At 48.5% G+C, this 12,513-nt stretch overlaps 1 protein-coding gene across 18 annotated transcripts in view; it reads left to right on the top strand.

Moving 5' to 3' along the window:
- Positions 1–12,513, top strand: part of RIMBP2 (RIMS binding protein 2) — a 276,487-nt gene that overhangs the window by 253,854 nt on the left and 10,120 nt on the right. For all 18 annotated transcript variants that reach the window (XM_083418105.1, XM_083418106.1, XM_083418107.1 and 15 more), the window contains 2 exons: positions 4,344–4,528; positions 7,151–7,319. In XM_083418105.1, the coding sequence (XP_083274231.1) occupies positions 4,344–4,528; positions 7,151–7,319 (354 nt within the window). The remainder of the gene's footprint in view (positions 1–4,343; positions 4,529–7,150; positions 7,320–12,513) is intronic.

Here is a 12,513-nt window from a genome sequence, read left to right on the forward strand (position 1 = left end):
TCGGTCCAGGTGTCTTGCTTGGAGCACTTCACTCATCAAAGAGACTCTGATGTAAACACTTGAGATAGGGAAATGGGAACGAGGAACTAAGAGGCCCTTCCCACAGTTATTATCCCACCACCAATTATGAAGTCCTCACAAGTCGACTTTGCTTGTGAACGCACCAGCACTTGCTTTGGTTAACGCTCATCGCAACTTGGGGAAAAAATCATTGAAACCAGTCGAAGTTAGAGGAAGGCATATGGGGTTGGGGGAGGGATGCCAACACAGAGAGTTTCCAGGAAATTAGTCTGCCATGGCCAAATATTCTGCAAAAGTCAACATGTGATGACTTTGATTGTAAAATTGTGTGGGATTGTGTGAATTGCATGGGCTGCAAGTGGGAGATGGATGGATGAATAGATAGATTTTTATTAATATTTATTTTTTATTACACTTTCATCTAAGAAGCTCAAGGCAGCCTATGTGATTTCTCCTCCCTGCCTCCCACAAAATTATCCTCAAAACAATCCTGTGTGATAGATTAGACTGAGAGACTGCTACTATTGACCAAAGGTCACTTATGGAGCTAATGGGTAGGAGTTGGACCCTTCTGATCTGCAGCACAGGGTAACAGTGCAGGAGGGGTGTTGTTACCTAGCGAACACCCCTACAATGTAGCTTCCAAGCTTCTGTCTCTGGAGCAAGGAGACAGGAGAAGCTGAAGGCAGGGACTGATGGACTGTAAACATGCCAATCTGCAGAAACCCTCCTAACCTGCAAATTCCTCTGGTGGCTGGGAACACGATAGCCCAGGTTCCAGTCTAAGTCCTCCAGGCAGAAGGAGATCAGCTAATTTATTACTGGAGAGAGTAAGTAGTTCTAGCACCCCAACTTGGCAATTAAAGAAATCACCCTGGCTTTGGGCACTTTGAGATATATGTTTTCAGGACCCTCCTTATGTTTATGGTTGTAAGTTGCTTTAAATGGTTTGTAATATCGTTTTGGGACGTGGGTGGCGCTGTGGGTTAAAGCCTCAGCGCCGAGGGCTTGCCGATCGAAAGGTCGGCGGTTCGAATCCCCGCAGCGGGGTGTGCTCCCGTTGTTCAGTCCCAGCGCCTGCCAACCTAGCAGTTCGAAAGCACACCCAGGTGCAAGTAGATAAATAGGGACCGCTTACTAGCGGGAAGGTAAACGGCGTTTCCGTGTGCGGCTCTGGCTCGCCAGAGCAGAGATGTCACGCTGGCCATGTGACCCGGAAGTGTCTTCGGACAGCGCTGGCCCCCGGCCTCTTTGAGTGAGATGGGCGCACAACCCTAGAGTCTGTCAAGACTGGCCCGTACTGGCAGGGATACCTTTACCTTTACCTTTAATATCGTTTTAATTCTGCCCCTCATCCTGGGACCTTACGGAGAAGGGTGGGCAATAAATAAATGAACAAATAAATAGTTTTGTCCACTGGAGGGAATGATATTAAAACTGGTATGGCCAAAGGGAATAGCAGTAGCTATTAAAAATGTTCACCCATGTCCAGGCACCGCCCACCCACAAGAGGGAAGAATTGGGGGAACCTTAAGGTTTGCAGAATAACGAAATCAACTTTAATTGGATGGGTGGGAGACCCACGTTGAAGGGGCTCCAAGCAGTGTGTTCAGTGGCCACAGGATTCTGTCTTACTGGGGTTGGGGGATGGGATGCAGGGTGAAGGAGGGGATATTGAACTGGATGATTGGAATCCTGAACAACAACACAATACACTGCAACCTTTTGTTGCAAATTCCACTTCTTATTCTCTTCCCGGGGACCCCGCTTTACTGCAGCCGAGCCTTTAGGCTGCCTGGTCATGTCATGTCATTTATTATATTTGTTGTAATAAATGTGAGATCGTCCCAAGGGGAGGTTACACTCAGGAGAAAAAGACATGGCGATTTGGAAATGATGGTTAGAACTGAAATGGAAACGCAATACATTCCATCCCACACATGGACAGAAAGGCAGGGTGTGTGGACTGTTGCGAAATGAGGGTCCTGAGACAGCTGCCACATCATAGCAGGGTTAAATGTGTGGCTGGAGCCAATCTGATCCCCAAATGGATGTCCTCAAAATCATGTACCATAGTGGGGGTCAGGTGCTGAGTACTCAAGCAGAGCTGTAGTTTTAGGGCCGTGTTAGCAACTGGGTGCACCTGTTGTTCATAAACTGGAGTGAGGCCACGTGTCCACTAGGGAGGGGCTAATCTGTCCAGTTGGGATCCTCACAGTTTTCCAGCACTGCGATTTTCACATCTATTTGCTTTTACTTTTTCTTTTTCGGCCTCATTAAAACAAGCTTTGTAAGGGACAGGGGTGGCGCTGTGGGTAAAAGCCTCAGCGCCTAGGGCTTGCCGATCGAAAGGTCGGCGGTTCGAATCCCCGCGGCGGGGTGCGCTCCCGTTGTTCGGTCCCAGCGCCTGCCAACCTAGCAGTTCGAAAGCACTCCCGGGTGCAAGTAGATAAATAGGGACCGCTTACTAGCGGGAAGGTAAATGGTGTTTCCGTGTGCGGCTCTGGCTCACCAGAGCAGCGATGTCACGCTGGCCACGTGACCCGGAAGTGTCTCCGGACAGCGCTGGCCCCCGGCCTCTTGAGTGAGATGGGCGCACAACCCTAGAGTCTGTCAAGACTGGCCCATACGGGCAGGGGTACCTTTACCTTTACCTTTTTAAAACAAGCTTTTCAGTGTGAATTTCTCCTAATCTATGCATCTCTGTGTGCGATTTCACCTAAGCTACACAATAGGAAAAGCACCCCCCCAGTGTGAAGCATTTTTGTATCTGTGCCTGTGTATTGTTTCGGGAAGTGCAAATCAAGTAGGTTTGGTTTAAATGCAAGCTGAATCAAATACCACCCACCCCTGTGCCATCCACAGTGTCCACATGAGCACTGGCAGCTGCTATGAGCAGCTGACTAAAATGCAGGGTTGCTATAGGGTAGCGATGACCTTGTGTCTTACTTTACAGAGGACAATCCTCTATTTGAACATGTCCACCCTTTGATGATGATAATTTATTGTTTATACCCCACATATCTGGCTGGGTTTGAAGGGCTCTCCAGTCCAAACCTGCCTTCAACACAAATAAATAATGACAACAATAATTTGTATAGTCATACCTCTAGTTGCTTTAGGTTCATGTTGCTGATTTTTGGGTTGCGAACGCGGCAAACCCAGAAGTGTATACTTCCAGGTTTCGCCGCATGCACAGAAGCATTCTGCATGCTTTGCGCATGCACAGAAGCACTCTATTGCACTCCATGCTTGTGCAGAAGCGCTGCTCTAGTTGCTGACTTTTCGGGGTGCAAATGGCACCCCAGAATGGACCGTGTCCGCAACTAGAGGTACCGCTGTAGTTGGAAGTGACCACAAGAATCATCTAGTCCCACCCCCTGCAATTCAGGAATCTTTTTGCCCAGTGTGGGACTTGAACCCACAACCCGGAGATTAAGAGTCTCATGCGCTACCAGCTGAGCTATAAACCAAGTCAGGTTTAAAGTTAATAATGTATGCTAAGAAGGGAGAGCAGGGGCGAGGGCAAGCACACAAGGGCCACCGGGACACGCGTCTCCCTCACTGTGGTGAGTTGTATTGCATTTCTATTTCACTCGCAGCCGTGATTCCCAAATTTGCATCTGTTCCTATAAATTAGCAAGTGTAAGTTTTACGCAAAAATCTGTGTCCTCTTTCTCTAATTTCACTTTGCATAAATGTCCACTCTAAATTGCTTACGACACAGACATTGGGCCTCTGCTTTTGGTGCCAGTGCTTTTTGTGGCTAGAGCAAAAATGTTCTGCCCTCTCCCATTGTGCCATAACCTGGGCTCATCTAATAAAATTGCATCTGGCAGCACACTCAGGATAAGCAAAATAAAGTACTGCCTTCACGCAGCCTTTGATTAACTTACGGAACTCTCTGCCACAAGATGTGAGGATGACTAGTAGCTTGGATGGCTTTAAAAGGGGGGAATAGACAAATTTGCTGTTAATCGTGACAGCTTAATAAATCCTTCATGTTTTGAGGTACCGTGCCTCTGAATATCAGCTGCTGAAGGCTCTTTCGTTCATGCTCTGCTTGTGGCCTTCTCAGAAGCATTAAATTAGCCTTTGACAGATGGATAGTGCTGAACTAGGTGGGCCTCTGTCTTGATCCAGGAGGTCTCTTCCTATGTTCTCACATCCGCTGTCAGTTTTGCATCCTAGCAACAAGTTGGGGTCTTTGCTGAATGAGATTGAGAGGCACCTGCATGGAGGGCTGTCAAAGATCATCTCGCAATGCTGCTCCCTCGCGCGCACTTGAACTTTCTTTCTGGCCTCTGGCCTTGATTTTGCAGATGGGTACTGTAGCCGAGAGCGTCTGTCCCCAGAGATTTACGAAGAATCCGAAACTGACCCTGGTGCAGAGGAGGTTTCCACGCGGATCTTCGTTGCCCTTTTCGACTACGACCCACTGACCATGTCTCCTAATCCTGATGCGGCTGAAGAGGAGCTCCCGTTTAAAGAAGGGCAGATTATCAAGGTATGGCCTGTGAAGCAGAAGCAGAGCACACTCATGCAGGATTGGGGCTAGAACCAGTTATGGCTGCTACCCGTGGGGGCCAGTCTGTGAGGGCTGAAGGGGCACTGCCCCACCAACCAGAATGTGCATTCAGCCAGCCCTCACTTGCCTGTTCTCCTACGCACAAGTAGTACATGGGATGTCCTTGGCTGTCACCTTCCACCTTTGAACCACAGAATCATGGAATTGAAGAGTTGGAAGGGAGCCTGAGGGCAATCTAGCCTCACCCTCAACAATGCAGGAATCTCAACTGAAGCAACCATGGCAGATAGCATCCAAACCACTGCTTAGAAACCTCCAAGGTGTCAGGCTTCAGGGAATCAGCTTCCTTCCGCCTTGGCAGCAGATAAGCAGAACAAAGGGAAAGAAGTCGTCTTACCAGTTAGAATCTTTAATAATCACAGTGAGACACAACAGAACACATCTCTCTAGAATGGCAGTGCTCCCAATTAAGGTTTACTCCCCTTGTTGTTGTTTAGTCGTTTAGTCGTGTCCGACTCTTCATGACCCCATGGACCAGAGCACGCCATGAGGTCCCTTTGCATCCCTATTAATCTACATCACTCCTACCTCTTGTAACCTGAACTTGTGCTCTCTGTGCTTTCTGTTTGGAGACTTTCTGAGGGGGGGGGGGGGATGCTATCCAGCAACTGTGAATCTGTTAAGTCTCTCTCTCTTCTAGTGTTTCTTCTGCTAGCTGCTCTCCATCCAGTATTTCCTAGCTTCTGCCTTCTGAACTATGCCCCTCTGCAAACCACTGTTCCAAATCTATACTGTCCTCCTGCTCCTGGGGAGATTCGGGGTCGGAGGGAGGCGGCGGCTCCCACCATGCCTCCTCAGCACAGTGCCTGACACAAGGAAAGAAAGTCCACCACTTTCCAAGGGAATTCCGTCCCACTGTCAAACACCTCTTACTGTCAGAAAGTTCTTCTTGGTGTTTTGTCAGGCCTCTGTGTGAACCATTGTAGAATTCAGCGGGGGGGGAGGGGAGGATGTTGGTGTTGGGGCAGGACTAGAATTAGTTGGCTGCAAAGAGGTTGAGCGAACCTTTTTTTTCATATGTGGTGGACTTGTAAAAGGGTAAAAGAGTATTAGGAAATGATCCATAACAAATTGAAAAAATTGTTTAAAAGTACTTTCCCAAAAAAACCAGAGTCCTTTCTGTTGGGGATAATTCAGACTGAAATTCCCAGGTGTTAAAAAAGGTTATTTATGTATGCCACTACTGCGGCCCATGTTTTGTTAGCCCAAAAATGAAAAATGATTGAGGTCCCAACTAAAGAAGAATGGCCACTTAAGCTGACAGAATATGCGCAGCTTGCAGACTTAACATATAGAATAAGAGAACAAGAAGAACATACGTTTAGAGAAGATTGGAAAACGTTTATTTAATATATGGGAAATGACTGTGTACAGCTGAAAAACACTGGCAGCATTAAGATAAATTCAACAGTGTAAATAACCTATGATGGTTGTAATCATGGAATACTGAATGGTATAGTTTCTGTGAAATATGCAGGGGTATGTAAAATGAACCATGGAAAGAGAAGAAGGGAAGTCATCGATATCTTAAGGATGTATAAATGAGTACTTTGAATTGTAAAACAGTCATCTGCTGTTTGGGCTTCTTGCTTTCCACTCCACCAGTCCCACTGGCCAGTCTTTGGAAGGCAAGGAGGCCACCAGCAGATGGCGCCAGAGGCAGCAGTAGGCAGAGCCAGCCGGTTCTAGTTGTGGAATTCCCTTCCCACAGAGATGCATCTGCCACCTTCATTGTACAGCTTTTGGAGAATGTTGAAGACGCACTTCCTTACTCACCTGGGGTTGGACATTTGAGGTGCATGTTTATAGAACCCACCTTTTGTAATTTTAAGTTGTTTAAACAGTCTTTAATATTGTGCAGTATTGTTTTAATTGTGGTAACCTACCTTGGGACTTTAAACCACAGAGCCTAGGGCTTGCCGATCAGAAGGTCAGCGGTTTGAATCCCTGTGATGGGGTGAGCTCCCGTTGCTCGGTCCCTGCTCCTGCCAACCTAGCAGTTCAAAAGCACATCAAAGTACAAGTAGATAAATAGGTACCGCTCCGGCGGGAAGGTAAACAGTGTTTCCGTGCGCTGCTCTGGTTCGCCAGAAGTGGCTTAGTCATCCTGGCCACATGACCCAGAAGCTGTACGCCGGCTCCCTCAGCCAATAAAGTGAGATGAGTGCCGCAACCCAAGAGTCGTCCATGACTGGACCTAATGGTCAGGGGTCCCTTTACCGTTACCTTGGGACTTTAGGAGGAAAGCTGGGAAATTTGTTGTTGTTGTTGTTGTTTTTAAAAAGTTATTTATACCCTGCCCAGCTGGCTGGGTTTGCCCAGCCACTCTGAGTGGTTCCCATCATCATCATCATCATAAAGCGATAAAACATCAAACATTAAAAACTTCCCTAAACTGGGCTGCCTTCAGATGCCTTCTAAAAGTCAGATAGTTGTTTATTTCCTTGACAAACAAATAACAAACAAACTTCAGAAATGCCTAACTGCTTGGTCAAACTGAGTAAGTCATTTGTTTGTTTTCTCATCCCTCATCAACATCAGGTGTACGGTGATAAAGATGTTGATGGATTTTACCGGGGGGAAACCTGCGCGAGGCTGGGCCTTATTCCTTGCAATATGGTCTCTGAAATCCAAGCCGACGACGAAGCTATGATGGAGCAGCTTGTGAAGCAAGGGTTCCTCCCTCTGAACACCCCTGTGGAGAAAATAGGTAAGGGAGGCCACCTGTAGCTGTCATCACGCCGTTGGGGCTCCATCTGCAACAGTTGTAGAAATGTTCCCCAGTTCGGCAGTAGGCCTTCGGTCAAGTAGGATAAATCTGCCCAGAATTAGATTACTGCGTAAGCCAAAGGTAGGGAACCTCTCAACCCAAGGGCCACATTTGGTCTTGGGGGCCAAGGCCGCATTGGCAGGGCAGCAAAGGCCTATTTGGCCTTTGCACATTAGACTGGTTTCCGCTCCCACAGCTTGCTATCCTGAGAAGTGCTAGGCATTACCCAGAGTTCAAGGGCACATTCTAGCCAGGCAAAAACACTTTGGGTGCCAAGGTGGGTCTGTGAGGGGTGTGGCCTCAGGAGGAGACTACCGAGTTCCAGGTAGAGAGACCTGCGGAGCTCGCCTTTGGTCTTTGGCCTTTACGCTCCCCACTCCTGGGAACACGAATAAGGGCTAACGAAACTCAAATAGAAATGTTTGTTCCCCCCTAGTGGGACCTTTAAAACACAACCACTGTCAACAATTCATCGGTTCAAAGATGTCAATCTTCCAAATGGTTAGAGTCTGCATGGCGTGTTCTGCATTGCCGGTTGGTCTGGGTCACCCTGCTTGTTGTTCCCATCAGAGACCGCTGCCTGCAGCTCTGAGTCATGGCCTGAATCGCACAATATTCTGGACCAGGCAGGTCATCACTGTGTAGGAAACAGAAGTAGTCTTCAGAATAAGCTAAGTTTCAAAAACTAGAGAGGCAAAGGGCCGAATTAGATGTAATGTTAATTGCTTGGTAACATGCACATTCTTCAGTTATGTAAATAGCAGCTGTGGGACAGCCTGAGCTGTCTCGGGACTATGGGGGGGGGGTTTAACTCTCTGTCCTCCCTGCACTGCACCCTCCCCAAGGGGGCACCCAAAGGAGCTTTCCTTGGAAGACAAACAACAGCTTCCATCTGTTTTTGTCAGCAGAGGTTGAAAGAAGCTGGCTGCACACGTTTAAAGCACCTGACCTCCCCCCAAAATCCCGGGAACTGTAGTTCACTCCTACATTCCCAGCACCCTCAGAAAACTACAGTTCCCAAAGTTCTTTTTGGCAGGAGAGCGAGCAGGAAATGTACTTCAAATGCATGGGTTCACTGCAGCTGCTTATTTAGAAAACAAAAAACGTGCGCCTTCCGTGCAGCTAACGTAGTGGCTAGTTTGGCCAGGAACCTTAAGTTTTTGTTGTTTTAAAGGAAGTATAATGGTGGCGGGTGGCGCTGTGGGTAAAACCTCAGCGCCTAGGACTTGCTGATCGTCAGGTCAGCGGTTCGAATCCCCGCGGCGGGGTGCGCTCCCGTTGCTCAGTCCCAGCGCCAGCCAACCTAGCAGTTCGAAAGCACCCCCGGGTGCAAGTAGATAAATAGGGACCGCTTACTAGTGGGAAGGTAAACGGCGTTTCCGTGTGCTGCGCTGGCTTGCCAGAGCAGCGATGTCACGCTGGCCACGGGACCCGGAAGTGTCTCCGGACAGCGCTGGCTCCCGGCCAATAGAGTGAGATGAGCGCACAACCCTAGAGTCTGGCAAGACTGGCCCGTATGGGCAGGGGTACCTTTACCTTTACCTATAATGGTTTAACTCCTTTGACCTGAAAGGGGTTTGGGGAGGTGGGTTGGAATCTGATTTCGATCCTCTGCTGTTCATGTTGGGGTCTCCTTTGATCCTGAGGACATGGAAAAGCAAACCAACCCCTTAACCATGCTGGATTACACCACCCTCAGTGCAACGATGGCTATGTGATAAAGACAAACACATGGGGTGGTTAAAATGAACTCAGGCGGTGCTGCATTGCCACCCATCTGGTCTCGGTCCTTGAAAGTCCACATTTTGAAAGTGCCGTACCTTCCTTCTTAACAGCTTCATATCTTCTCTTCTTTTGTTTGTTCTTTTCCCGAAGTCAACTGCAACCGTTTCAAAGAGAGCTCACACTCTGCACACCGCAGGTCCAGAAAGTCCAAAAGAGGTCTGTGCTTAAAACCAACCAACTAACCAACCAACCCCCAACCCAACAACCTGATTCAAGCTGTTGACGAAGCAAAGTGCTTTGAGCTGGCTTGTTTGATACTCCTTTTAGGCATCCCATCAGATACTGGCAGCAGAAAGGGTGTTCCTCACCTGTAAAATGTGAGCATTCATTAGGTGCCTCTGGTCTGGCCATTGTGCAGCTCTGCTGGCTACTTTTATGAGTTCTGAGTTAGAATCTTTTGCCCAAGATGGGGCTCAAACCCACAACCCTGAGATTAAGTGCCTCATGGAGAATGGAGTTCCGCAGAGCTTATCTGCTGGTCCCCCTGCCCGTAGGGGTTGGGCACATTCAAAGCTGGGCAGCAGAAGGTTTTGTTGTTGTTCTGCTGCTAAAGCCTCCCTTACCTAGGTTGTTTCTGCAGTGACGGTGGGATGGACTCAAGGGTGTGCTGCCTCTTCCATTTCCACCGCCCGAGGCAGCTGCCTCACCCTGCATCATGGGTGGGCCGGCTCTGGCAGGAAAATCATTCATATGGTCTTGTAAGCAATTCTCCACTGGTCTGGGGGGTGAGGAAGTTTGGAAGCTACTGGCCTAGAATATCCCCCACAGAATTCCACAGCAGAATCAGAGAATTGTAGAGCAGTAAGGGACCTCGCAGGTCACCTACCAACCTCCTGCAATGCAGGAATCACAGCCAAGGGGTTCCTGATGGGTGGCCAGCCCACCTCTGTTTTAAAGAAGCCTATAGTGAAGGGAGGGATGCGGGTGGCGCTGTGGGTAAAACCTCAGCGCCTAGGACTTGCCGATCGCAAGGTTGGCGGTTCGAATCCCCGCGGCGGGTTGAGCTCCCGTCGTTCGGTCCCAGCTCCTGCCCACCTAGCAGTTTGAAAGCACCCTTAAGTGCAAGTAGATAAATAGGGACCGCTTTATAGTGGGAAGGTAAATTGCGTTTCTGTTTGCTGCTCTGGTGCCGGTTCGCTGGAGCAGCTTCGTCATGCTGGCCACGTGACCTGGAAGTGTCTCTGGACAGCGCTGGCTCCCGGCCTCTAGAGTGAGATGAGTGCACAACAGTAGAGTATGTCAAGACTGGCCCGTATGGGCAGGGGTACCTTTACCTTTATAGTGAAGGGAGGGACGTGGGTGGTGCTGTGGGTTAAACCACAGAGCCTAGGACTTGCTGATCAGAAGGTTGGCGGTTCGAATCCCCACAACGGGGTGAGCTCCTGTTTGAATCCCCGCAACGAGGTGAGCTCCTGTTGCTCGGTCCCTGCTCCTGCCAACCTAGCAGTTCGAAAGCACGTCAAAGTGCAAGCAGATAAATAGGTACCACTCCGGCGGGAAGGTAAACAGCGTTTCCGTGCGCTGCTCTGGTTCGCCGGAAGCGGCTTAGTCATGCTGGCCACATGACCCGGAAGCTGCACGCCGGCTCACTCGGCCAATAAAGCGAGATGAGTGCCGCAACCCCAGAGTTGGTCACGACTGGACCTAATGGTCAGGGGTCCCTTTACCTTTATGGTGAAGAAAGTACAGCACCTTCCAAGGTACACTGGTCTTCATCAGACCTGTTAATGTTGGTAAGGACTCCCTGATGATAAAAACTGTGAGATTCTTTCTGTACTACTCTGGAGATGTTTGGCAGCGGGCAAGGAGGGCAAATTAAGCCCTGAAACTACCTCCTTGCCACTGCCAGAGAAGGCCTTCTACATTTTCGCCAAGCACTGATCACATCCACAACCATAAGGATTAGACTTTTTTTCTTTAAGTAAATGAAAATTGAGATTTCTTAGAATGTAAATAAATAAATACAGTCATACTTCGGGTTACAGACACTTCAGGTTCCGTTTTTTCAGGTTACGGACTGCTGAAACCTGGAAGTACCAGAATGGATTACTTCCAGGTTTCGGCAGTTGCACATGTGCAGAAGCACTAAATTGTGCTTTGCGCATGCGTAGAGCGCCAAATTGCAACCCGCATGTGCACAGATGCGCCGTTGCTGGTTGCGAACTTGCATCCCGCACAGATCACGTTCACAACCCGAGCATCCACTGTAATAGGTTTCCAAACATGAATATTTGGAATACACACAGCCCTGGGGAAAATCTTGAGGCTTAGCAGGTTAATCCAATGTACCCCACCAGAATCTTAAGGTATAACCACCAGAGTCCGTTGATCTGTGTAGGGTGGTTTGGTTGTGTGTTGATGAAAGCAACACAAGGTATACGCACCTGTGGCTTCATGGATCTACTTTCATTCTTCTTTTGGATCCTGGTCTGCATCTTCAAGGGAGGCAGCTCTTTCAGAGCAGGGTCAACGCAAGATGTGATGAGAAAAGGAGTCTTTAAACTCGCAAACCCTCTCCTTCATTTGAGCATCCTCCCCCCAGTCCCTATTTTCCTGCATCCTTTGCACAGCTGAGACTGGTTATTTTTCTCCATCATTCATGAAAGTGCTACAACCAGCACCATGGACCAGCTGAAATAGTGGTTCAGCTCCAAGGGAAAACAACCTGACTTCTTGTTCCAACTTGGGGATCAGTTTTTGTGCATCTTTAAAAGGGATCTGGTGCCTCTTAAAAAAGGCTGTTCAAAGATGTTTAGGGCTGCCTTGACATCTACAGGTACCAGAGCTCAGTTGCTAGCCAAACCAAGATTTCAGCTTCTTTTCAGCTGGGACTTGAGTCTCCTCCAAAGAAATGCCAGCTCCCAGGTGGTGTGGTGCGATGCTATACATTCCTTTCTTTCTTACAAAAAAGTGTACCAATCCCAAACGTTCCTCATCCTCGATGTTCTTGGTCCATCAGACATGGAGTCCCTGTCCCAAGTTCCCTTTCATCAGTTTTCATACTGTTCCCCACTATCTCTGCTCCAAAGCATCCTTCATGAGATCCTGGTGCTAAACAAACATGGTTTTCCTTTGCCAGACCCATCAGTTGCAAGGACCATGCCCCATTCATGTCGTTTGGAAGGCCATTCCAGAACTTTCCCTGAGAAATGTTTAATGTCGGTGTCTAAACATTGCAGCTTTTGCTCAAACCACGTTTGCTCTTGTCGCTCATTGAGAACATGTGTATATTTGTGGTGTAAATAACATTTCTGTTACAGCAGAGAGTGGCATGAAAGGTCTTGAAGGAGCCTTCGTTCTTCTTCCAGGCAAAGGTGTTAACGGGATCTATTTTCAGAGGCTTAAATCA

The sequence above is a fragment of the Podarcis tiliguerta genome (genome assembly GCF_965153285.1).
Source record: "Podarcis tiliguerta genome assembly, chromosome: 16".
NCBI classification, from domain to species: domain Eukaryota; kingdom Metazoa; phylum Chordata; class Lepidosauria; order Squamata; family Lacertidae; genus Podarcis; species Podarcis tiliguerta.